This window comes from Talpa occidentalis, unplaced genomic scaffold (genome assembly GCF_014898055.3).
Source record: "Talpa occidentalis isolate TD23 unplaced genomic scaffold, MPIMG_talOcc4v2.1 talOcc4.5, whole genome shotgun sequence".
NCBI classification, from domain to species: domain Eukaryota; kingdom Metazoa; phylum Chordata; class Mammalia; order Eulipotyphla; family Talpidae; genus Talpa; species Talpa occidentalis.
In genome coordinates, this window is record NW_023604861.1 from 121,649,550 (window position 1) to 121,674,075 (window position 24,526).

Sequence of the window (24,526 nt, forward strand, 5' to 3'; positions counted from 1 at the left end):
CAGTTTACATTATATATCAGTTTATGGGGTCTCCCTGGTGGCACAGGTTTTAAAGTCTCAGTATTATCGAGGTATTGCTAGTCACTGCACCATGATTTCAATCCCTGGCCAGGGAGCTAACCCACATGGCACAACAAACCTCTCCTGAACCACGAGCTGCTCCCCTCAACAGTGTATTTCAGTAGATTCACCTGTTCTGCTCCCCACTCTGTCTCTGGTGAATCCTCTCACCCCCTGCACCTTTGGCCTACATCCCCAGTTCTTGCATGCATAAATAGATCTTTAAAAATAATTATCAGTTCAATGAGCTTCACTTAATTATGCAAAGGAAAGACAAATATTTAAACAAAGTTGTGATTAATACCAATTTGTTTATATAGGGATATACATAAAAATACACATACAAAAACATATATATAATTTTATATATACATTAAAAATTCGCTAAAAGGAAAATCTATTTTTTTATTTAACAGCTAACAAGTCTACGATTAAATGAAGTAAAAAAGCACATTGATACTTATTTCAACTTACCTCTGTAACAGGTAATTCAAGCTGAACCACATCATCCTGCTTTGAAACTGGAGTTTGCAGAGCAGTGTCTAACAACAAGATTCCATTAAGGTCCTTCCTACACCCTACTGCATAATCATCCACAAATATAACTTTATCCACGGCGGAAATATACTGACATTTCACCTGTCCACCTGGTTTAGCTGTTGAAAGAACAAAAATTCAATACTTAAGATTTTAATACTTCATTTAAAACTTCATCATAAACAAAAGTTTACAGGGCCTCCCTGGTGGCTCAAGGGATTAAGACGCAATCTATGAAGCAATCCGCAGCCTCTGCAGCACGAGTTCAATTCCCAGCCAGCCAGGGAGCAACCCACATGGTGCAGCAGACCTCTCCTGGCTTGCCCCCTGCTCCCCTCAGCAGTGTGTTTCAGCGGATCTGCCTGTTCTGTTCCCCACTCTTTCTCTGGTGAATCCTCTCACCCCTGCATCGCAGGTCTGTACCCCAGCTCTTGTATGCATAAATAAATAAATCTTAAAAAGAAAAACTAAGAATATAATAAGACCAAATAACACATCTACCGTAAGAATACAAAGCTATCAACTCAAAAAATTATATGCTCCTCAATGTTTACTTGCAGCAATAGCTAGGATGAGGAAACAACCAGAGTGCCCAATAGTAGAGGACTGGATCCAAAAATGGAGTATCACTCAACTTCAAGGAAAGAGGAAACACTGCCCTTTACAGAAAAATGAAAGGAATTGCAGGGAATTACAGAAGTCAAAATGACAAATATCAGACATTTACAGTAACAGATGATTCAACAAGGCAAAATACTTATAAAAACGAGTAGACACTAATAAAGTTGAGGTTTCTGAGATTAACAGGGAGAGAAGAGGAAGAAAGGATCAAAGGAGTATAAAGGATGCTATGGGGGGACAAATTATCAATTGAAAATTTTATTGCATTAGAGAAGATACTTCTCTGTAGGCAAACAATTCTGTTACCAGTATACCTCTGTAAACTCTGACCATGACTCCAGGGAACACCCGTTATTAGTAACATTATTAGTATAATCTTATAATACTGTATTAGTATTATTAGCATTACATTCTTATTTTTTTAATTGTGTTTCTTGTTTTTTGTTTTTTAAAGATTTATTTATTTATTTATTTATTTATTTATACAAGCACTGGGTACAGTCAGAAGTGCGGGAGGGTGAGAGAATTCACCAGAGCCAGAGCGGGGAGCAGAGCAGGCAGAAGGACCGAAGTACACTGCTGAGGGGAGCAGTGGGCGGCAGGAGAGGTCTGCGCGCCATGTGGGACCCTCCTCCGGTGGCCGGGGAGCAGCCAGGGATTGAACCGGTGCTGCAGAGGCTGCGGGCAGCTTTGCAAGCCAGCGCTCAACCGCTGCGCCACCGGGGAGGCCCAGCATTGAATTCTTAATGATACAAAAGCTGATAAGTGGAAATAAATCCAGAACTTACTTATCGATTTCTAGGACAATTATTAAAAATGCGGTAATCAGGCCAGGGAGCAACCCATATGGCACACAGACCTCTCCTGACTTGCCCGCTGCTTTCCCTCAGCAGTGTATTTCAATAAATCTGCCTGTTCTGCTCCCCATTCTGTCTCTGGTGAATCCTATCACCCCTCACACCTTTCGCCTGTACCCCAGTTCTTGTATGCATAAATAAATAAATCTTTTTTTAAAAAAAAAGATATTTAAAAAAAAATCAAACTGTTGGTACTGACTATAGAACTGAACCATCCAGAATGGGGAAGGGTCTGGGGGAGGGGTTAAGAACAAAGAAAGAAGGAAGTACAATGGACTATGGGGGGGGGCGCCTATGGACAATTTGGTGGTGGGTACACTATGGTGGTGATACCTGATGGGGAGATCCTAATGTTACTTCAATTAAAATAAATAAAATTATTTAAAAATAATACCTTTTCAGTATTTACCCAAAGGACACAGAAACATCAATTCCAAAGAGCACCTGCACCCCTATGTTTATAGCAGCACTGTTTACAATAGCTAAGCTTTGGAAACAACCCAAATGCCCAAAAGTAGATGACTGGATCAAGAAGATGTGGTACATATATACCATGGAATATTACTCAGCATTCAAAAAAGATAAACACATGCAATTTGCAGCAACATGGATGGCGCTGGAAGGGATCATGCTCAGCGAAATAAGCCAAAAAGAAAAAGAAAAATACCGGATGGTCTCACTCATAGCAGGAATCTAGAAAACTTAAATAAGGGACCAGGAAAATGAATATAAGAAAGTGAAAATCAAAATCAACAAAAAACTATGAACCAGAGACACTTTTTGGGGGTGGGGGGCGGGAGGGGAAGGATTGGGGTCAGAATGGGGCGTTTGCAATTGTATGGGGGAATATAAAAATAAAATTTAAGATTAAAAAAAATAATAATAAAACCACAAAAAAAAAAAAAAGTAAGTGCAAGTTGAAATCTAAAAAAAAAAAAAAAAAATAACCAAGATGAAATGCATACATTGTGCAAAAATGAAAAATGATGTAAAAATATATATAAAATAAAAATTAAAAAAAGAATAAAAAAAAATAAATAAATAAAAATAATACCTTTTCAAATATTATATCAAGTTATATTTTATTCATATAGCTTTAATATTCAACATTGCTGCAAATAGCATTAATTTACAAGTTACATTTAAATCTCCTAAGTGGACCTTTTAAAAAACTTAATCCCATTTTGGTATAAACCATTTTGGTATTATTTAGCAGAAATCTATTCAGTTCATCTTACGAATTTAAAATGTCTGAAAAGAAACTTCTTAAACAAAGATATATTATGCTTTAACAATGTTTATATTCTCAAGAAAAGTTGGGTAAAAAGCCATTTCTGGTTTTTAAATAAAGGCAATAATTATTGCACATATCCCATACTGTGTATGGTAATTTCTCTATAGAAGACAGTTGTTAAAAAAAAAAAAAGGACTTTAAATCTACATGAATGAACTGTAAAAATATATATATAAAGCAAGAAATGTTAAGAGGGAAAACACAGATTTCTTCCATCTATACCAAGATCAGCAAACTTGTGAAAAGGATCAGACAATAAATATTTTAGGTGAGATACATGTTCTCTCTCACACTTACTCAATTCTGCCACTGTAGCACAAAAGCAGTTATAGACAATATGTAAATAAAGTGTGGCAGTGTTCCAGTAACACTTGATTTACAAAACTAGGACACAACATAAAGTCTGCAGAGGTGACAGGCCATAGCTTCCCCTGACTGACGCGAATGGCTTGCACTACGGCAAATGTTCTTCCTGGCAGGGGAACTTCACAAAAACAGTAGGCTAAAAATTCACAGTCAGACACATTAAGTTGCTGAAAACTACAAGAATAAACTCAAAAGTAACTAGAGAAAAAGGCTATGTTACTTACAGACAAGTAATAATTACAATAAAAAAACATTTATTATTAAAAACTATGGCGTTCTTAGAAAGTGGACCATTTTTTTGTTAAGTACTGAAAAACTGAATATCCAACAAATATATCCTTCAGGAATGAAGATGAAATAGATTCTCAGATGAAAGAATACTGAAGAGAAATTTTGCCAGTTGTTCCAAGAAAACTGCAAAAGAAAGTTCATCAAACAGAAGGGAAGCTGCTTCAAAAGTATCAGGAATGAAGAAAGAGCAACAGAAAAATGGCAAATAACTGGGTAAATATAAACAATATTTTTCAATTATCACATTGTCTGACAGGATTTTCAATGTATGTAGATGTAGTCAACTATAATCTAAAAGGGGGAGGGCACAATATAGAGGAAAGGTTTCTAAATTCCACTTGAAGTAGTAAAAGAGTGATTCTAATATAGGGGGGATAATAATTGTATTGTAATCCCTACAAACTGCAAAAAATACATGAGTAATCAAAAATAGATGTTAAATTAAAAAAGGAGAAAAGGAGAGTTAAAAAGAGGTAAAACAGGGACATCCCTGGTGGTGCAAGGGGTTAAGGCACAATCTATGAAGCTATCCCCAGCCACTGCAGCACATTCGATCCCCGGCCATGGAGCTAAGCCACATGGCACAGCAGACCTCTCCTGTCTCGCCCGCAGCTCTCCTCAGCAGTGTATTTCACTCAGTCTGCCTGTTCTGGTCCCTACTCTGTCTCTGGTGAATCCTCTTACCCTCCGCATCTCTGGCCTGTACCCCAGTTCTTTTATGAATAAATCTTTTTTAAAAAGAGGTAAAACAAAATAAAATGGAATATCTAAGTTACTATCAACAATCATATTAAATATAAATGACCTAAATGTGCCAATTGGAAGAATGCCATTGGGCCTCCTTGGTGGCGCAAGGGGTTAAGACACAACCTATGAAGCTAACTTATGAAGCTATCCACAGCCACTGCAACACAAGTTCAATCCCTGGCCAGGGAAATACCCACATGGCACAGCAGACCTCTCCTGACTCACCCGCTGCTCCCCTCAGCAGTGTATTTCAGTCAATCTGCCTGTTCCCCACTCTGCCTCTGGTGAATCCTCTCACACCCCACCACCTCTGGCCAGAACCCCAGTTCTTGAATGCATAAATAAATAAATCTTTAAGCAAATAAAAACAAATCCTCTGAAAAAAAAAAGCCAGAATTAACTAACACACACACAAGTCTATGATGGCTACAAAATGCTTTCACCCTTGTAAAAGGAGGGTTAAAGGATATTTCAAACAGGGTCTCTCCGGTGGTGCAGCGGGTTAAGCGCAGCACTGTGAAACTGTCCGCAGCCTCTGCAATGCGGATTAGATTACCAGGCCACCCAGGGAGCAACCCACATGGCGCAGCAGACTTCTCCTGACTCTCCCACTGCTCCACTCAGCAGTGTATTTCAGTTAATCCACCTGTTCTGCTTCACAATCTGTCTCTGGTGAATCCTCTCACCTTCCCACTCCTCTGGCCTGCACCCCAGCTCTTGTATAAAAAATAAATAAATAAATCTTTTTTAAAAAGATGTATCAAACAAATGCCAATGAAAGAGAAAAAAATGACTATATTAACATCAAAGATCAGAACAAAGAAAATCACCAGAGATAAATACACTACATGACAAAGGGGTCAATTCATAAAGAAGAAAAAGTAATCTGAAATATATGTAGACCTATTAGAACTTCAAAACACATAAAGCAAAAATTATCAGAATTGAAAGAACCAGGCATCCATAATTATAGCCGGAGACCTCATTCCTCTCTCAGTAACTGACAGAACTAGTAGACAGAAAATTGACAAAGAGAGAAACTGAGCAACACCATCAAGCAATAATATTTCTAGAATATTTACCTATCAACAGTAGAAAACACATTCTTTTCAAGTGCATGTGGAAAAATCATGAAGACGGAACAACATCCTGGGTAATAAAGCATACCTTAACAAATATAAAAGAAATGAAACTGAAAGTATGTTCTCTGACCCTAACAAACTCGAGTCAAAATCAGTAACAGAAGTATAACAGGAAACAGCTAAATAACGAGAAACTAAATAACATACTTCAAAATTATGCACAGATCAATGAAGAATTCTCAAAGACTTCAGAAACTATTTTTGAGTAAATGAAAACTGAAACATTACATGGAAATTTATAGTATGTTACACCAGTTACAGCAATGTTTGCGTGAAATTTGTAGTAAATAAATGCTTATACTGGAGTAATGAAGGTCTCAAATAAATAAACTAAGTTTCCTACCTAAGAAAACTATAACAATGAGAACAAGATAAACCCCGTACAAGCAAAATTTTTAAAAAAAAAATAGAAATCAATGAAATTGAAAATAGACAAATAACAGAGAAAATCAACATATGCAAAAAACAGTTCTTTTAAAAGATCAGTCACGGCCTCCCCGGTGGCGCAGCGGTTGAGCGCTGGGTTGCGAAGCTGCCCGCAGCCTCTGCAACGCCGGTTCGATCCCCGGCTGCTCCCCGGCCACCGGTGGAGGGTCCCACATGGCGCGCAGACCTCTCCTGCCGCCCGCTGCTCCCCTCAGCAGTGTACTTCGGTCCTTCTGCCTGCTCTGCTCCCCGCCTTGGCTCTGGTGAATTCTCTCACCCTCCTGCGCTTCTGACTGCACCCAGTGCTTGTATAAATAAATAAATAAATGAATCTCTTTATAAAAAAAACAAAAAAAAAAAAAAAGATCAGTCACATTAACAAAACTAAACAAAGGCTAGGAAAAGAAAAGACAATTACCAATATCAGGAATGGAAGAGGATATCCTGCAAACATAAAATAAGAAAATACTATAGACATATATTTGACATTTTAAATTATCAAAATAAATAATTTTGACACTACAGATTTTAGAAAGATAACTGGGAATAACATGGACAGATTTACACATAATTTTGAAAATATTAAGAAATTTCTGCTGCTCCCCAGAAGGAAACTTTTTAAAAGATTAGTTATCAGTCCTCCCCTGGTGGCGCAGCGCTATGAAGCTATCGGCAGCCTCTGTAGCGTAGATTTGATGCCGGCCAGCGAGAATCCCACATGACAAAGCGGACCTCTCCTGTCTCACCCGCTGCTCCCCTCAGCAGTGTATTTCAGTCAGTTTGCCTGTTCTGTTCCCTGCTGTCTCTGGTGAATCCTCTCGCCCTCCCACACATCTGGCCTGTACCCCATTTCTTGTATGCATGAATAAATAAATCTTAAAAAAAATTAAAAGATTAGTTATCAATTCTAGTAACCATCTTAACAGTCATCTCATTATCAAAGTGCTGTCCATGTGCATCCCTACAAAACTTGCAAAAATATCAGAAATGTTACCTTTGCAAACTGACAAAACAAGTCATGAAATTCTACTTCCACTGAGATAACATCAGACTTCAATGCTTAACCTAAAATAATCTACTAAAACTTACTACATACAAGCATCATTCAAGTCAAATAAGAGGTACAGAGTAAAGTTTTATTAAGTTAAAGTTACAATACTTTTCAAATATAATTAGAGTAACCAAAAAGAAAACAATTTAATTAAAGGTGTTAGTACACTGTATTATTCAAAGCCAAAGTATTTCTGTAAAGTAAGTCTGGAAAAGTTCAGTGGCTAGACCATGAAGAAAGGATAACAAATGGATAAAATGCAATGCATTATTTCCAGCAGCAGAAGCAGTATCTACCTAAAAATGGAAGAGGTTCATCGAAAGATACAGAATTATTTAAATTAAGAGTTCCAAGTTCCGGGCCTCCCGGGTGGCGCAGCGGTTGAGCGCTGGGTTGTGAAGCTGCCCGCAGCCTCTGCAGCACCGGTTCGATCCCTGACTGCTCCCCGGCCACTGGAGGAGGGTCCCACATGGCGCGCAGACCTCTCCTACCGCCCGCTGCTCCCCTCAGCAGTGTACTTCGGTCCTTCTGCCTGCTCTGCTCCCCGCTCTGGCTCTGGTGAATTCTCTCACCCTCCCGCGCTTCTGACTGTACCCAGTGCTTGTATGTATGTATACATGCATGCATGTATAAATAAATAAATCTTTTAAAAAAGAGTTCCAAGTTTCAATACTCTATTCACTTCATCCAAATCTTATATCAGACCACTTACTTCACACTATTTGACATCAAGTGAAGTATTTGACATCAACTGAAAATGTTTTGAGAATTTAATCACCACTGAAAAACTTCTATTGATAAGACTTGATCTTTAAGGGCCTACTTCCCTACAAGACTGCAGAGCTTTTTTCATATATATTTGTCAATCTGTCACAGTTAAATCTCTCAACCATCTTTGGACACTGAAGATACATCTTCCTTCACAAGTCTGACCTGCTGTATAAAACTTGGGAATAACTTCCCTATTTGATGTTTCTCAAGAGAACCCTTAACCACCAGTAAATAAATTCCTGTTGCTCATAAAAGTAGCAACTCAGCTACAACTCAATAAAACAATTCTACAATTTGGAACATGCTTTCTTGTAAATCTCTACTGGAAACTACAAATTGTTTGAAACTACAAATTGTTTTGTTTAATATAGAAAGCAATGTCTGCAACTGCCAGACACACAGACAGACCTCTCATCATTCCTCACAAAGTGTACCTTTTAAGTTAATCTAAGTCAATTTCCATCCAAATATGATGAAAATCTATCTGTTTTTGCACACTACAGTAAACAAACTAACTTCCTCTGGATATCCACTTTGATGCTATCTCACATGATTAGCAACTTTATTCAACTTTATTCAGACCACCTCAAAGGGCAAATGTACCTATTGTTATTTTGGTTTTGTTTTTAAGATTTATTTATGCATACAAGAACTGGGGTACAGCCCAGAGGTGCGGAGGGTGAGAGGATCCACCAGAGACAGTGGGGAACAGAACCAGCATATTTACTGAAATGCACTGCTGAGGGGAGCAGGGGGTGAGACAGGAGAGGTCTGCTGAGCTATGTGGGTCAGCTCCCTGGCCGAGGAGGTGGCTGTGGAGAGCTTCATAGTGCTGCTTAACCCCTTGTGCCACCAGGGAGGCCCCTATTGTTATTTTGTATCAGTTCTAATTTATGGCATTTATCACCACTTGCCTCTGTGAGTGTGTGTGAGAGACAGAGAGAGGGACAGAGAGAAAGAAATACATCTCTTGGGCCTCCCTGGTGGTGCAGCGGTTCAGCGCTGGGTTGCGAAGCTGCCCGCAGCCTCTGCAGTGCCAGTTCGATCCCTGACTGCTCCCCGGCCACCGGAGGAGGGTCCCACATGGCGCGCAGACCTCTCCTGCTGCACCTGCTGCTCCCCTCAGCAGTGTACTTCGGTCCTTCTGCCTGCTCTGCTCCCCGCTCTGGCTCTGGTGAATTCTCTCACCCTCCCGCGCTTCTGACTGTACCCAGTGCTTGCATAAATAAATAAATAAATAAATAAATAAATAAATAAATAAATAAATAAATAAATAAATCTTTAAAAAAAAAAAGAAAAGAAAAGAAATACATCTCTTGCCACTACATGGTGTCCTCTAAGAAAGCAATAACTTTGTTGACTGCTATATCAACAGTGCCTGACAGGCAATTAATGTTTTTAAAGAAAAGCATTTTCTACAGTTTAATAGACCTTAATATATTAAAACTAAGCTATAATGTGGTAGAATGCAATATTCTAAGGCTTTAGTTTAATATAACATGAAACAAAGACATTTTAGGCAACAAACTAGTTGGTTTGGTACAGAAAATCCAATATACCTCTCTGCCTTCCCTAATCCCTCTTTCCCTGCCTCTCCTGTCCCCAGGACAGTCACTGGTCTCGTCTTCATTACAGTGGCACTTTGATGGAAGAGTACCAGAGCACTTTACTGATTCAACAAACCAAGACTAGACTGTAGCTGAAAGGACAAAATAGAAATTTCGTCCTTAAAATATCCCTTCCTACTGACAATTATATTTACCTATACAGCCACTAAATACAATTTAAAATACAATGAGTAGGTGACTTAGAAGGTTTTTCCTACCAAAATGAAAAAAATTTTAAACTAGATATAATAGTGTTCAATTCAAATGAAATCTGTCGCATTTGTCAAAAACACTGGTCTTGAGCCTCCCTGGTGGCGCAAGGGGTTAAGTCTCAGCCCTATGAAGCTAGCGTAGAAGCTACAACACTGGTCTACGTTCTAGGAGAAGTCTGAATTTCTAAACCTAGCTGCACATTAGAATCACTTGACATAGTTAAAAAAATAATAATAAAGAATATGACTGGGTTCCACTCCAGACCACTTAAGTCAGAAGATTGGGGCCCAGACAAAAGAATTTTTTAAAAAGCTCTCCTGATGATTCTAATAAGCAACCAAGGCTGAGAATCACTGCCCTGTGCCATCTTTCCAGTTTCTCTCTCCCCTACTTCCTAAATTAAATGTATAGAAACAAATCATTAAGATTTAGATTCCTTGTGCCCCTAATAAATCTCAAAGGAGACACTCCTAGCTGTCTCACTCTAACATTAATATCATTTTTCATACAAAGTAAGCATAATATTTATCTCCTCGAACTATTACCCCAATTTGAAATGGGGTGGCCTGACAGTGGGCTCTTCCCTGCACACTTAAAAGGGACTTATAATGAGACTCAACTGCAGGCACACACAAAAACGTTAATAAAGGGTTTATTTAGCACTCTGATAGCCAGCAAATAAACCAGGACCCCCAAGGCCCACATGCCTGGTTATAAACCAAACCTGGCTGCTTAAAAGTCCACCCTCAGTTCCCAGCAATTCTCCCTTTGGTGGTGATGACATGGGATTTTCTAGTCCTTGGGGTCTTGGATCTTTTTGGTCTGGGGTGGAGGTGTTGGTCCCCCCAACAGAAATACATTTCCTGATTTAACACACTCAAATTAGATCACAATTACTTGTTTTCAGGAGCACTATCTTGCCATAACTATTTTCATGTAGCAATTACTATATTATTTTATAGCTCTATTAGCTCCTCTTTATACCCAAGGAGTTTACCTTAAACTTTCTTGTGTCCCTCATATTTGAAGTTTACCTAAGAATTTCTATGATGAAGTCATCCAAGCAAGAATTACTGGCCCATTTCAAAGACAGTAACTCAGAAGTGTCCTGCTAAAGGTGCCTTTTGCTTGAAGCCAGAGCAGAACAATACATTTTCAAGAGGTACCTCCCACTAGTCTCTCAACTGTTCTTACGTATTTACAGGAATTTATCATTTATATTCTATCTATAGTTATAGCAAACATTCCTCAAGACAGAGGCCAAATATTTAACAATTTAAGTACGATTATAACTACAGATTTTCAGTTAAACAAGTATGTACTATGTACATTTCAACCTGTGTTCCCTCAAAGTTCCCAATGGAGAGTACAGAAATAAATCCACACAGACAAAAGAGGGAAAAAAAAAGAAAGATGAAACCAACAAAAATTCTGAAGTTGAAGGGCAGATAGAAGGATGTTAACTGATTTTCTCCCCATAAAAATCTCAAAAGCTAAGCTAGCAGAGGAAAGTCTAAGGTGCATATGCTGCAGTATTTTTCAAATTACAAAGATAATAGTTAAGTCTAAAATAACACGTACTTAAAAATAGTTGCTTTCTACAATCTTTTCTCAATTAACTGATATTAAAAACAGTCACTATGATAACAGGGCCCTAAATATTTACCTTAAAGTGGGAATTCTTGAACTTAAAAATATGGGCACCATAGCTTGATCCAGGAGGATCGAGTCAAAGATCCTCAGACCACCTCATCACAACCTTTCCTCAGGCTTTACACTCAAATATCAAAATGCTTGTAATAAATATTACCCGTTTTATGCCTCTAATCTTGCTCAAGCTGTTCCCTCTATTTGGCTAACTCACTATTCTTTCTATCTCAGCTGGGGTGTCATCTCTTCTAGAAAACTCTTCAAATTTGGAGGAAGGGTACATTTCAAATTTATTATTCCAGTATGGCAGACAAACACTTGTTGAAGTGAATGATGTAATTTAAAACACCTATACAAAAGTAACATTATGTGCTTATGGTGGGTCAATCAGCATCTATGTTTATTTTATTTAATCTTTCCAATAAGCCAGTGAGTTAGTACTAATTATGAAGTACAGAGAGATTAAATAACTTGCCTGAGGAAGAAGCTAATTAATAAGCAGTGAGTCATAGACTAGAACTCAGTGTGGCTCAAAAGTCAATATTCTTTTTTTTTTTTAAGTCAATAATTTTTTTTTAAAGATTTATTTATTTTTATACAAGAACCAGGGTACAAGCCAGATGCGCAGGAGGGTGAGAGGATTCACCAGAGACAGAGTGGAGAACAGAACAGGCAGACTGACTGAAATACACTGCTGAGGGGAGCAGCGGGCCAAACAAGAGAGGTCTGCCACGCCATGTGGGACCCTCGCCGGTCGGCCAGGATCGAGCCAGCGCTGCAGAGGCTGCAGACAGCGTCACAGCACGGCGCCTTTTTTTAAGTCAATATTCTTAGGTACCAGACTTTTTCTAAAAATGTCAGTGCCTTTCAAATTTGTATTTCCAAATCTTAAAGTTTCAGTCCTGAATTTCCAAATGAATCCTGGGCATCTCTACCTGGAAGTCCTTTCAGAATCTCAAAATTCACACTACAGGGCCTCCCCGGTGGCGCAGCAGTTGAGTGCTGGGTTGCGAGGCTGCCCGCAGCCTCTGCAGTGCCGGTTCGATCCCTGGCCACCGGAGGAGGGTCCCACATGGCGCGCAGACCTCTCCTGCCGCCCGCTGCTCCCCTCAGCAGTGTACTCCGGTCCTTCTGCCTGCTCTGCTCCCCACTCTGGCTCTGGTGAATTCTCTCACCCTCCCGTGCTTCTGACTGTACCCAGTGCTTGTATAAATAAATAAATAAATCTTTAAAAAAAAAATTCACACTGCAGAAATGAAATCACTACCTCCCTCTTGTTCCCCAGTCTTCTCCAACAAAGCTAATAAACACCATTCCTCCAGTTAGCCAAAGTAGAAAACTATGGGTAACTTTCCCCCTGGTCAGCTCCTCTCATACTGCACATTCACCAAATTATGTTGCTCCAACATTTCAAACTAACTTAACTATACAAGACTCTCATCATTTCTCAGACCTGGGTAATAGCTTTATCTTTTGAAAAACAAATCTGATCATGCCATAACATACAAGAGCTCCTAACTGTTGAAATCAAGACCAAACTTCTTAGGAAAACATATTATGATCTTGTTCTCACCTATCTCTCAACATGCATTCTAACCATCCCCAACACCCTAAATCCCAAATAACTTCCCCCACAAACTTTCTCTTGTTCCTTGAATTCACCATGTTTTTTTTTTAAGACAACCATGTCCTACACTATCTCATCTTTCAAAACTGATGATAAATGTAATCTTTTCGGAGAAGTCTTTTCTTTCCCTCCAGTTGAGGAAACTTCCCTCAATCTATTCACACAGCATTTTGCACATCTATGTCCTAGTACCTATGACATGCTAAAATTATTTACCTAAAAACATCACCAAGCAAGCATTCGAAGGCCAAAATACTGCCTTAAATATGTGACACCATGTCTAAAGCACATGTTCAATATGTGTAAATGATTACCAATCAAGCAGCCTTCACACATCATCTTACTCTTAACATTTCAAGTCCAAAATCAGTTAAAATTAGTTCCTTTAGTTCAAAAACTATTTCTCTTATAAATCTATTAGATTTCAACCAGTCACATTTCCACAAAGATGGAAAAGTGGAAGAAAATACTGTAGTATCAACAGAGTATCTGTAGCAAAAACATCTACTCCATTCAGCAAGTAGCCACCAAAACAAGAATAAAAACACAATAAAAAACAAGTGTTTATAGAATTCTGTTCTACATGCTTTTACATAGTCATTTTAATTCTGACAACTGTTACATAATAAAACTATTAACCTTTATTTTATAAACTTATAAGAACAGAATAAAGATTTAGCTAAAGGGGCCTCACCGGTGGCGCAGCTGTTTAGCGCTGGGCTACGAGGCTGCCCGCAGCCTCTGCAGTGCCAGTTCTATCCCCAGCTGCCGGGCGAGGGTCCCACACGGCGCGCAGACCTCTCCTGCCGCCCGCTGCTCCCCTCAGCAGTGTATTTCGTCTGTCTGCCTGTTCTGCTCCCCGCTCTGGTGAATTCTCTCACCCTCCCGCACTTCTGACTGTAACCAATCCTTGTATAAATAAATAAATCTTTAAAAAAAATAAAAAAGGTTTAGCTAAAGCTGTTTAGCTCCAGAATTGGAACTCTTACACTGTCTTTCAATAAATCTAAAACTAGGGCCTCCCGGTGGCGCAGCAGTTGAGCGTTGGGTTGCGAAGCTGCCCGCAGCCTCTGCGGCGCCAGTTCGATCCCCGGCTGCTCCCCGGCCACCAGAGGAGGGTCCCACATGGCGCGCAGACCTTTCCTGCCGCCCGCTGCTCCCCTCAGCAGTGTACTTCGGTCCTTCTGCCTGCTCTGCTCCCGCTCTGGCTCTGGTGAATTCTCTCACCCTCCCACGCTTCTGACTGTACCCAGTGCTTGTATAAACAAAACAAACAAACAACCAAACAAATAAATAAATAAAACATGCCTCTATTAAAAAAAATAATAATAAAAAAAAATAAATCTAAAACTACCAAAACAAAGAAATGAAATCTCTAGTAGGGTAAAACCATCTTTGAGCATTCCATAGTTAGGAACAGCTGGGACGTAAATGTAAAAAGTAAAGTACTGATAACCTTGAGACCTCCCTGGTGGTACATGGATTAAAGTGTCAGCCCTATCAAGCTATCTTCAGCCAGGGAGCTAACCCACATGGCACAGCAGACCTCTCCTGTCTCCCCTGCTCCTCCCTCAACAGTGTATTTCAGTAGATCCACCTGTTCTGCTGCCCACTCTGTCTCTGGTGAATCCTCTCACCGACTCCTCCCCATAACAACTAGATTATAGGGTTATTGAAATCCCAACTCTATTCTGTGTTTATTATGGTTCACAGAACTGAGAGTATTAAGGCTGTATGTACTAATATTAGTCAGGAAATAGGAATTATTACCAATTTCCAAAATAGCTACAGGAAGAGTTTCCATTTTATCCAAACTAACGCATGCCCATCAAAAGTTGTAAGAAAAAATACTTTCCACCTCTAGCCAAAAGTATTGAGTTTAATTATAAAATTTATTTTTGGGGGGCCTACCCGGTGGCGCAGAAGTTGAACGCTAGCTAGGCTGCCAAGTTGCCCGCAGCCTCTGCAGCACTGGTTCGATCCCTAGCTGCAGGTGAGGGTCCCACACGGCACACAGACCTCTCCTGCCGCGCCCACTGCTCCCCTCAGCAGTGTACTTCGTCAGTCTGCCTGTTCTGCTCCCCGCTCTGGCTCTGGTGAATTCTCTCACCCTCCTGCGCTTCTGACTGTACCCAGTGCTTTTAAAAAAATTTATTTTTTAAAGGTTTATTTATGTATGCATACAAGAACTGGGGTACAGGCCAGAGATGTGGGGGGAGTAGGGGGTGAGAGGGTTCACCAGAGACAGAGTGGGTAACAGAACAGGCAGGCAGACTGTTAATACACTGTTGAGGAGAGCAGTGGGCAAGAGAGGAGAGGTCTGTAGCGCCATGTGGGCAGCTCCCTGGCCAGCTGCAGATAGCTTCACAGTGCTGTGATTAATCCCTTGCGCCACCAGGGAGGCCCAGCTTCAGGGTTTTTTTAAAAGAGTATTTACAGGGGGTCACTTCACTATCGAGCCATTGCCAACCACTGCTGCAGGATTTTGATCCCCTGGCCAGGGAGCTAACACACATGGCACAGCAGATCTCTCCTGTAGTCCCCTGCTCCCCTCAGCAGTGTATTTTAGTAGATCTGCCCGATGTGCTCACCACTCTGTCTCTGGTCAATCCTCTCACTCCTGGCATCTCTGGCCTACACCCCAGTTCTTGCATGAATAAATAATAAGTGTATCTTTTTTCAAAAAAAAAAAAGCATTTACAGAGATTGACAAGCCAGTAAGAAATACTTTTAAGTAGTAACAGTAAATAGTATTCAATAGTAAACAGTGTTCGAAGTATCTTACTCTTAATCATCACAGTATTATTATAATCCCCATTTGCGAAATGAACAAAAATATTAAGTAATTTAGTCAAGATTACAGAGCTAAATGGGGGAGGGGGGAGACTAGGTTCTTTTCTTATTTTTTGCATAGAAGAACTGTGGTATAGGCCAGAGGTACAGGGGGTGAAAGAATCCACATGAGATAGAGCGGGGAGCAGAACAGGTAGATCTACTGAAATACACTAAGGAGAGCAGCAGGCAGACATAGGAAAGGTCTCCTGCGCCATATGTGGGTTAGATCCCTGACCAGGGATAAAACGCAGGCAGTAGTGGTGACAGAGCTACCGGGATGGCCCTGAAACTAGGTTCTTAACCTAAGCCATTTGTTTCCAAAATCAGGGATCCTCTTACATGTTATGCTAAACTGCATGAACAGGGCCTCCCCAGTGGCGCAGCGGTTGAGCGCTGGGTTGCGAAGCTGCCCGCAGCCTCTGCAGCACCGGTTCGATCCCCGGCTGCTCCCCGGCCACTGGGTGAGGGTCCCACATGGCGCGCAGACCTCTCCTGCCGCCCGCTGCTCCCCTCAGCAGTGTACTTCGGTCCTTCTGCCTGCTCTGCTCCCCGCTCTGGCTCTGGTGAATTCTCTCACCCTCCCGCGCTTCTGACTGTACCCAGTGCATGTATAAACAAAACAAACAAACAAATTAAATAAATAAATAAATAAATAAAAATAAAAACATGCCTCTATTTAAAAAAAATAAATAAAATAAACTGCATGAACAGACAACATTTAAAGAAAAACAAATAAATAGTATGGTCAAGGGGTGTATAAAGTATTATTTTGATTTTTAATGCCTGAAATCTACAAGTAAGCATAAGAAAAGATGATCAACATACATGTCTTTGGAGAACTGCAAATTAAAACAATGAGATACCACCAGACCTATCAAAATGCCCACAATCCAAAACAATGACAACATCAAATGCTAATGTGGAAGTGGAGCAATAGGAATTCTCATTCATTGCTGTTGGGAATGCAAAATTGTATAGCATCTTTGGAGAAGTCTGGCAGTTTCTTATAAAACTAACATACTCCTACCATATAACTCAGCAGTCTTGCCCCTGGGTATTTATCAAAATGAACTGAAAACTTACGTTCACACAAAAGCTCCACAAGGGTTTATAGCAGCTTTATTTTTTTTATTTAAATTTTATTTTTATATTCCCCATACAATTACAACCCCCTTATTTTGACTCCAAGCCCTCCTTTCCCCAGCCCCCAACCCCCATAGAGTGTCTCTGGTTCATAGTTGTTTGTTGATTTTGATATTTTCTTTCTTATAGTTATTCTTTTTCCTGGCCCCTTATTTAAGTTTTCTAGATTCCTGCTATGAGTGAGACCATCCGGGATTTTTCTTTTTCTTTCTAGCTTATTTCGCTGAGCATGATCCCTTTCCAGCGCCATCCATGTTGCTGCAAATTGCATGTGTTTATCTTTTTTGAATGCTGAGTAATATTCCATGGTGTATATGTACCACATCTTCTTGATCCAGTCATCTATATTTTTGGGCATTTGGGTTGTTTCCGAAGCTTAGCTATTGTAAATAGTGCTTATAGCAGCTTTATTCTTAATTGCCATGTACTATGGGCCTCCCCGGTGGCGCAGCGGTTAAGCGCTGGGCTGCAAAACTGCCCGCAGCCTCTGCAGCGCCGGTTCCCATATGGTGCGCAGACCTCTCCTGCCACACCTGCTGCTCCCCTCAGCAGTGTACTTCGTCAATCTGCCTGTTCTGTTCCCCACTCTGGCTCTGGTGAATTCTCACCCTCCCGCGCTTCTGACTGTACCCATTTGCTTGTATAAATAAATAAATCTTTAAAAAATTAATAATTGCCATGTACTAACCATGTACTAGAAGCAATGACGTTGTTCTTCAGCAGGTGAACAGATAAAACTGTGGTACATACATGAAATGGAATATTACTCAACCCTAACAAGAAATGAGCCATGAAAAAACATGGAGGAGGTTTAAATATAAATTAATAAAAGAGAAAAGTCAAATTGAAAAGACTACATGCTGTATGATTCAAACTATATGACACTGTAGAAGTCAGAAGTTTGCCAACAGTTAAAAAAAAAAAAATCAATGGTTGCCAGAGGGAAGGGTGAGAGAGGGGTGAACAGAGCACAGATTTTTAAGGCAATGAAACCGTTCTGTACAACATGTCATACACAATGGCCAGAAACCACTGCATGTTCCTCACTAAGAGTGAATCCTGGGGCCTCCCTGGTGGCGCAAGGGTAACCGCACTATGAAGCAATCCGCAGCCTCTGCAGCACAAGTTCGATCCCAGGCCAGCCAGGGAGCAATCCACATGGAGAGGCAGACCTCTCCTGTCTCGCCCACTGCTCCCCTTAGCAGTGTCTTCGGTCCATCTTCCTGTTCTGCTCCCCACTCTGTCTCTGATGAATCCTCTCACCCCAACCTCCCCGCATCTGTGGGCTGTACCCCAGCTCTTGTATGCATAAATAAATCTTTTTAAAAAATAAAGTCTACTTAGGAAAACTGAAAAGAAGAGGTTTTTACTTAGTAGTTAGTATGTAAGGAAGCAATCATTTAACATACTCATTATACATAAACGTAAACAAAAATGTTTTTCAATATTTTGTACTAGGCATCTGGTGAGGGGATATGAACAAGTAAACAAGGTTCCGTTTCACAATTTGAAATATAATTAGAAATCATCTATTCATAAAAAAGGTAGATAAAATGGAATGTAGATGGTTCAGGACAGAAAACAACAAACCGTAAGTTGCCAAATTATCAAAACAGACATTAACAGCACAGTATGTGCTTAGGGGTTCAGTGGACTTCAAGCTAAAATGATCAGAGGGTTAAGATATGCCCCAGGTCTTCTAAAATGGGTAAGATTTATCTAATTGTCTGGAGGGAACTGGTACATTTCCAATAAAGAGCAAAAGTACTAGAGTTAGGAAAGGATATAAAATGAACCAGTTTCGGGCCTCCCCGGTGGCGCAGCGGTTGAGTGCTGGGTTGCGAAGCTGCCCGCAGCCTCTGCAGCGCCGGTTCGATCCCCCGGCTGCTCCTGGCCACCGGAGGAAGGTCCCACATGGCACGCAGACCTCTCCTGCCACCCGCTGCTCCCCTCAGCAGTGTACCTTGGTCCTTCTGCCTGCTCTGCTCCCTGCTCTGGCTCTGGTGAATTCTCTCACCCTCCCGCGCTTCTGACTGTACCCAGTGCTTAAATAAATAAATAAATAAATAAGTAAATAAATAAATAAATCTTTAAAAAAAATAAAATAAAAAAAAATAAAATGAACCAGTTTCACAAAACAAAACGGGGAGATAAGACTAGCAGCGAAACTGGTAGAAACCAGATCAGGGAAGTCACAGAATACCAGATCAAGGAATCAGCATGCTCAGAAACTCAGAAATCTTAACTCTCTTACACACTATTGGGGATGGGCCTCCTTGGTGATTTAAGGGGTTAAGTCTTAGCATTATGAAGCTATCACCACCACTGCAGCATGAGCTCCATTCCATGATAGGGAGGTGAACCGCATGGTGCAGCAGACCTCCCCGTCTTGCCCGCTGTTCCCCTCAGCAGCGTATTTCAGTGGATCCACCTCTTCTGCTCCCCACTCTGTCTCTGGTGAGTCCTCTCACCACCACTACCACCATCCCCCCACACCTCTGGTCAACACCCCAGCTCTTGTATGCATAAATAAATAAAATAAATCTTAAAAAAAAAAAAACACTAATGGGGAACAAATACTTGCCTGATAACTCTTAATCTTATCAAAGTGCATTTATAAACACTGTTAAGTCAGATACAGATACTTTAGTTATACTACTTCCATCCTTCAATTTCCAATTTCATTTTCTTTTTATTTTCAAGATTTATTTATGCATACAAGAACAGGGGTGTGGGCCTCCCTGGTCGCGCAAGGGGTTAAGACGCAACCTATGCCGCAACCACTGCGGCACGGGTTCAATCCCCAGCCAGGGAGATACCCACATGGCTTAGCAGAACTCTCCTGACTCACCCGCTACACCACCTCAGCTGTGTATTTCAGTCAGTCTGCCTATTCTGTTCCTCATTCTGTCTCTTGTGAATCCTCTCACACACACTCCACACCTCTGGCCTGTACCCCAGTTCTTGTATGCATAAATAAATAAATCTTTAAAAAAAAAATTCTAACTTAAAAAAAAAAAAATTTCTACCTGGTTATACCATTCCTTATCCCCTCAGACAATATTTATGGCATAGAAAAGAAAGTGGCACATTGCCTATGAACTACAAAAAGGGGTCATGTAGAACCATAGTCACTACTGGCACCTTCTCCCCATTCTATTTATAGGACTGTCATCCTCTATTAACCACTAAAAGCAAACCTATTAAATGCCTACATATTCCAGGCAAAATATAAAATGTAGCATTCCCTCCTGAATCACCTGAACAGATGACATACAAAGGACCCTATACCATCTCTGTAAATATTAACAAACTGCACTTCTCATATATAAGAATGTTCCAGAATTTACTTATCGTTACTTTTAAACTTTTTCTGCAATCCTTTACTTTGCTATAAACTCATCTACATATTTCAAACATATTATCAAGCTTCAATGCATGGGAATATATAATCCTATGCAATCCTATAATTTTCTAATTAACAAATGCCCCAACATACCCCAACTAAGTTATTCCAAATCCATACTGTTTTATACATCTACCTTGACACTTACACATCTAAAACCCTGCCCTTTAGTATCTATCTTTAGAGTGACCATTTTCCTCCCTTCCATGAGCAAGCAGGTACACATATAATCACTTTCTCCCAGCACTATAACAAACACTGGCACATATTATTTTTCTCAAACATGGCTTCCAGACATAAGAACACCATGAAACCCCTTTCTATTGAAAATACTTGAAAAGCTTTTTATGAAAATCCAAATACAAAGACGAGGACACCACTTATTCGAAGTTTACAATCATAAAAGGCAGTATTAACATTGTTTAAAGATGCAAGCATATACTAAAAATTACAGAGACACTTACGAAAATGGTAAAACCAAATTAAAAATGCTTCTGGGGGGGAGTGGGAGGGTTTGAGGACTACAATCCAGAGATTCAGAAGAGATTTCAACTCTATCTGTAATGTTTTATTTCTTAAACTAGGTGGGGGATACATGATACATAATAATTATTCCTTATATCTTCTCACACATGAACCAACCTAAGCAAGTTTAAGAGGAAACCAATTACTAATGAGTATCTCCTCATACATAGTGACAACCTTAAGTCCACCTTTCAGCAACTGTTCCCTGATACATGTGAGACACTCCTCTCCTCCTTTCCCTATGTCTAGAGAACTTACAAACCAACCGCTCAAAACCTTCTCCTAAAAACATCTTAGATTTATTTCAGGTTTATATTCGACAGCTATATATAACCCAAGTCTTTCACAACTCTCACATCAACACAAATTAACATACCTTATTTTATCTTTTTAACCCTGAATTGCATCATTGCTCACAGTAAACTTAAAATAACGATTTTTCCTTATTTGTCGGCTAAAATTCAAGTGAACCTGTTAGGCCACATAACTACTTCTACTTGGGTAAATGCACGCAGGCATACAGATGTTACAAGTCAGTGCAGCAAGAGTCTAACTCACTCCCATGCTAACTTTTCAATCTCAAGTCATAACCTGTAAATTAAGCGACCCATCATTTAACTACAAGTGAAATGTCATCTCAGCCAAATGTAACTTAGCCAGGGCAATTCCAAAACACTCCACTCCAGTCCACTAAGCGTTCACCTCTTGCATATTGTAAGCACGGCCGCTGAACCAACGTTTGTGCCCCCCAGAGCTGCTCTCCTCCATGGGGGAGCTCCCCACATGCCCCCGAGTCCCAACTTTCGGCTCGCTGTGGTTAAATAAGCAGAGAAGGTCCGAAATTTCACCTCATCGCAAACCCAAAGAAATTCTCAGCACATATAGCGGAGGTTCTGCGTTGGTCTTCACTAGAGGACAGAAGCTGGAGGTCCCAGACTAAGGGGCAGGTCTAGCCTTCCTCGGCGTCTGCCAAAGTCCCGAAGTCGTCGACCGAACAGTTCCAGCAGCTGGCCCGCCTTCTTCCTCCCCACCCCCACCGCAGGCCCACCCAACCCCCACCGGGCGCGGAGCCGGCGTACACCCCAGCACCTGCGGGCCCCCAGCGCCTGCCCGCCGAGCAGGGAGGGGCTGGACGCCGGCCTCCCGTCTCACACCTGGACCAGCCTTTCGACCCCTGGGCGCTCCGATCTCCCCGAGGCGGTACCGCCACCTCGACCCGGACCCTCCCGGGGTCTGGCCTACCCGGGTGCCACGCTCCGAGGTCTCCCCACCTCCACCAGCGGACCAACCCACACCGGACCCCAAGGCCCAAGAGGCAACTCCCGCCGCTCCCCGGCCCCCCAGCTTCCCCTCCCAGCTGCAGCTGCAGAAAAAACTGAGAGCCGAGGTCCTCCTCCATCAGCTTCCGGGCCCCCCACAGCAGGCCCGAGCCCCCGGCCCTGCCCACCCCGCGCCCCGCTCGGTCACGCCGCTTCCTCTCCGAGGCCGAGCCCCGGGGCTGGGCGGCTTCCTCCCCGGCCTCCCGCGGGCCCGGCCCCGCCCGGCGCGCCGCTCTCACCGCCGAGCGCCGAGGCCTGCAGGGTGGCCCCCGAGGTGCCGTCGATGACTTTGATGGTCCCGCGGCTGGTGACGGCCAGGATGGCGTTGAGCGCCGGGTGGTAGGAGAGGCTGTGCAGCCCGTCGGCGTCGCAGCGCATGCAGCCGTCCCGCAGCACCAGCCACTCGGAGAGCCCGGCGGCGCCTGCCCCCGCGGCCGAGGAGCAGCCCGGGCCCGCGGCCGCCGCAGCCGCCATCTTCCGGCCTGCGCTCAGCACAATCACACTGGGAAGCGGCTCAGTGACAGTCCCGGGAGGTGCAGCACCACCGCCAGTCACCATCCGGGGCCAGGGGGCAAGCGGAGCGCGTTAGCCGGAAGTGAAGTCAAGCGCCGGCACGCACGCGGGACGTCGGCCGCGCGCCCGGAGGGGCCAGCTCCGAGGAAGGCTGGCGGGGGAGGGGAGCGGGCGCGGGGGGCGGGGCCGCGGCGGGGGCGGGGCGGCGGGCGGAGCATGCGCGGGAGGGCTCGCGCGTGCCACGCGCCGCCGCTGGGGCCAGCTGCGCGGCCGCGGCGGCCCAGATTCTGTTTCCGCGGCCGGGAGGGGCGGCTGCCCCTGCTCCGCCCCGCTGCCCGGCCCCGGGAGGAGGGGGAGAGCGGGGAGGGGTGGGATCCGCATATTTCCGCTAGGCGGGGAGCCGGGCCCTGAGGCCAGGCTGAGGCGCCGAGTTTCCCTCAGGTGGGAGTCCGGCTGCCCCCGGGCGCGCCCGCCTCGCGCGGTTCCGCTGTGGGGCTGTGGCCGCGAGGACTCCTCGGAGTTTGGGCCGCGAGCTCTAGTCTGAGAATAAAATCTGGGAAACACTGGTTGGAATGTGAACTGAAGCCTGTGCCCGTTTAAACGCCTCCCCCACCCGCCACCCGCGCCTCCCATTGCCAAATCTTTTTGAAACAAAAGTGCCAGATAATGCAAGGGAGATACCCACATGGCGCGGCGGACCTCTCCTGGCTGCCCGCTGCTCCCCTGGTCAATCTGCCTGTTTTGCTCCCCACTCTGTCTCTGGTGAATGCTCTCACCCTCCCATATCAATGGCCTGTACCCCAGCTCCTGTATGCATAAATAAATAAATCTTTAAAAAAAGAAAAAGTGCCAGAGAAGAGGTAGTGTAAGCATAATTAAGGTAGGTGTCTCTGCACGTTCCAAACTATAGTTTTGTGAACTGTTAATAGGTGTATGTGCTGCAGGAAGAAAACACTCTCAATTTACTAATGCCTCTTTGGAGACTAACTGCTACTTTTTTGTTTTGAAATGATTGTGAGATTAACAGCTGCAACTATAGCACAGACCTCTGTGGTCTGACTACCCGTAACCCCTATCTAATGGGTAAAAACATTGGACAAATTGAAAGACATTCTATAAAACAGTTGACCAGTACTCTTAAGAGACAGAACAGAGGTCCAACTTAACCCAGTTTTCCCCAGTGGTTACAAGTTACATAATTTTTGTACAATATCAAAAGCAGGGATTTGATATTTATTGGGCATATGTCAGAGGTTTATGTCGTTTTATCACGTGTAGATTCATGCACTGTAATCAGGTTCCAGAACTCGGTTCTGTATGTTTTGGGATCACTATGTTTTCTTGGAAAGTTGATGTCCTCTCCCTTAAAACCTAATCAAAGTACTGTTGTGAGAAGTACAAATCATTTGTTAAATGTATACAGTCGTATCTGACATGTGCTATTGATATTTCAATAAAATTTAGAAATTATGAAAGTTATCCAGCAGATTTCTTTCAGGAAACCTTCATGGATTCTCCTAACTAC

General features: G+C 42.3%; 1 protein-coding gene across 8 annotated transcripts in view; it reads right to left on the reverse strand.

Annotated features, from left to right (window-relative positions):
* BIRC6 (baculoviral IAP repeat containing 6) overlaps positions 1–23,105 on the reverse strand; it is a 180,431-nt gene extending 157,326 nt beyond the window's left edge. For 7 of the 8 annotated variants that reach the window (XR_008554114.1, XM_037528256.2, XM_037528253.2 and 4 more), the window contains exons 1-2: positions 22,728–23,104; positions 535–716 (exon numbers count right to left, since the gene is read on the reverse strand). Coding sequence is in view for 7 of the 8 variants with exons in the window: in XM_037528256.2 (XP_037384153.1) it covers positions 535–716; positions 22,728–23,046 (501 nt within the window). In the remaining variant the exon portion in view is untranslated. Of the gene's footprint in view, positions 1–534; positions 717–22,727 lie in introns of all 8 variants that reach the window. The other variant, XM_054701217.1, reaches the window with a different exon arrangement.
* Between the last annotated feature and the right edge of the window lie 1,421 nt (positions 23,106–24,526).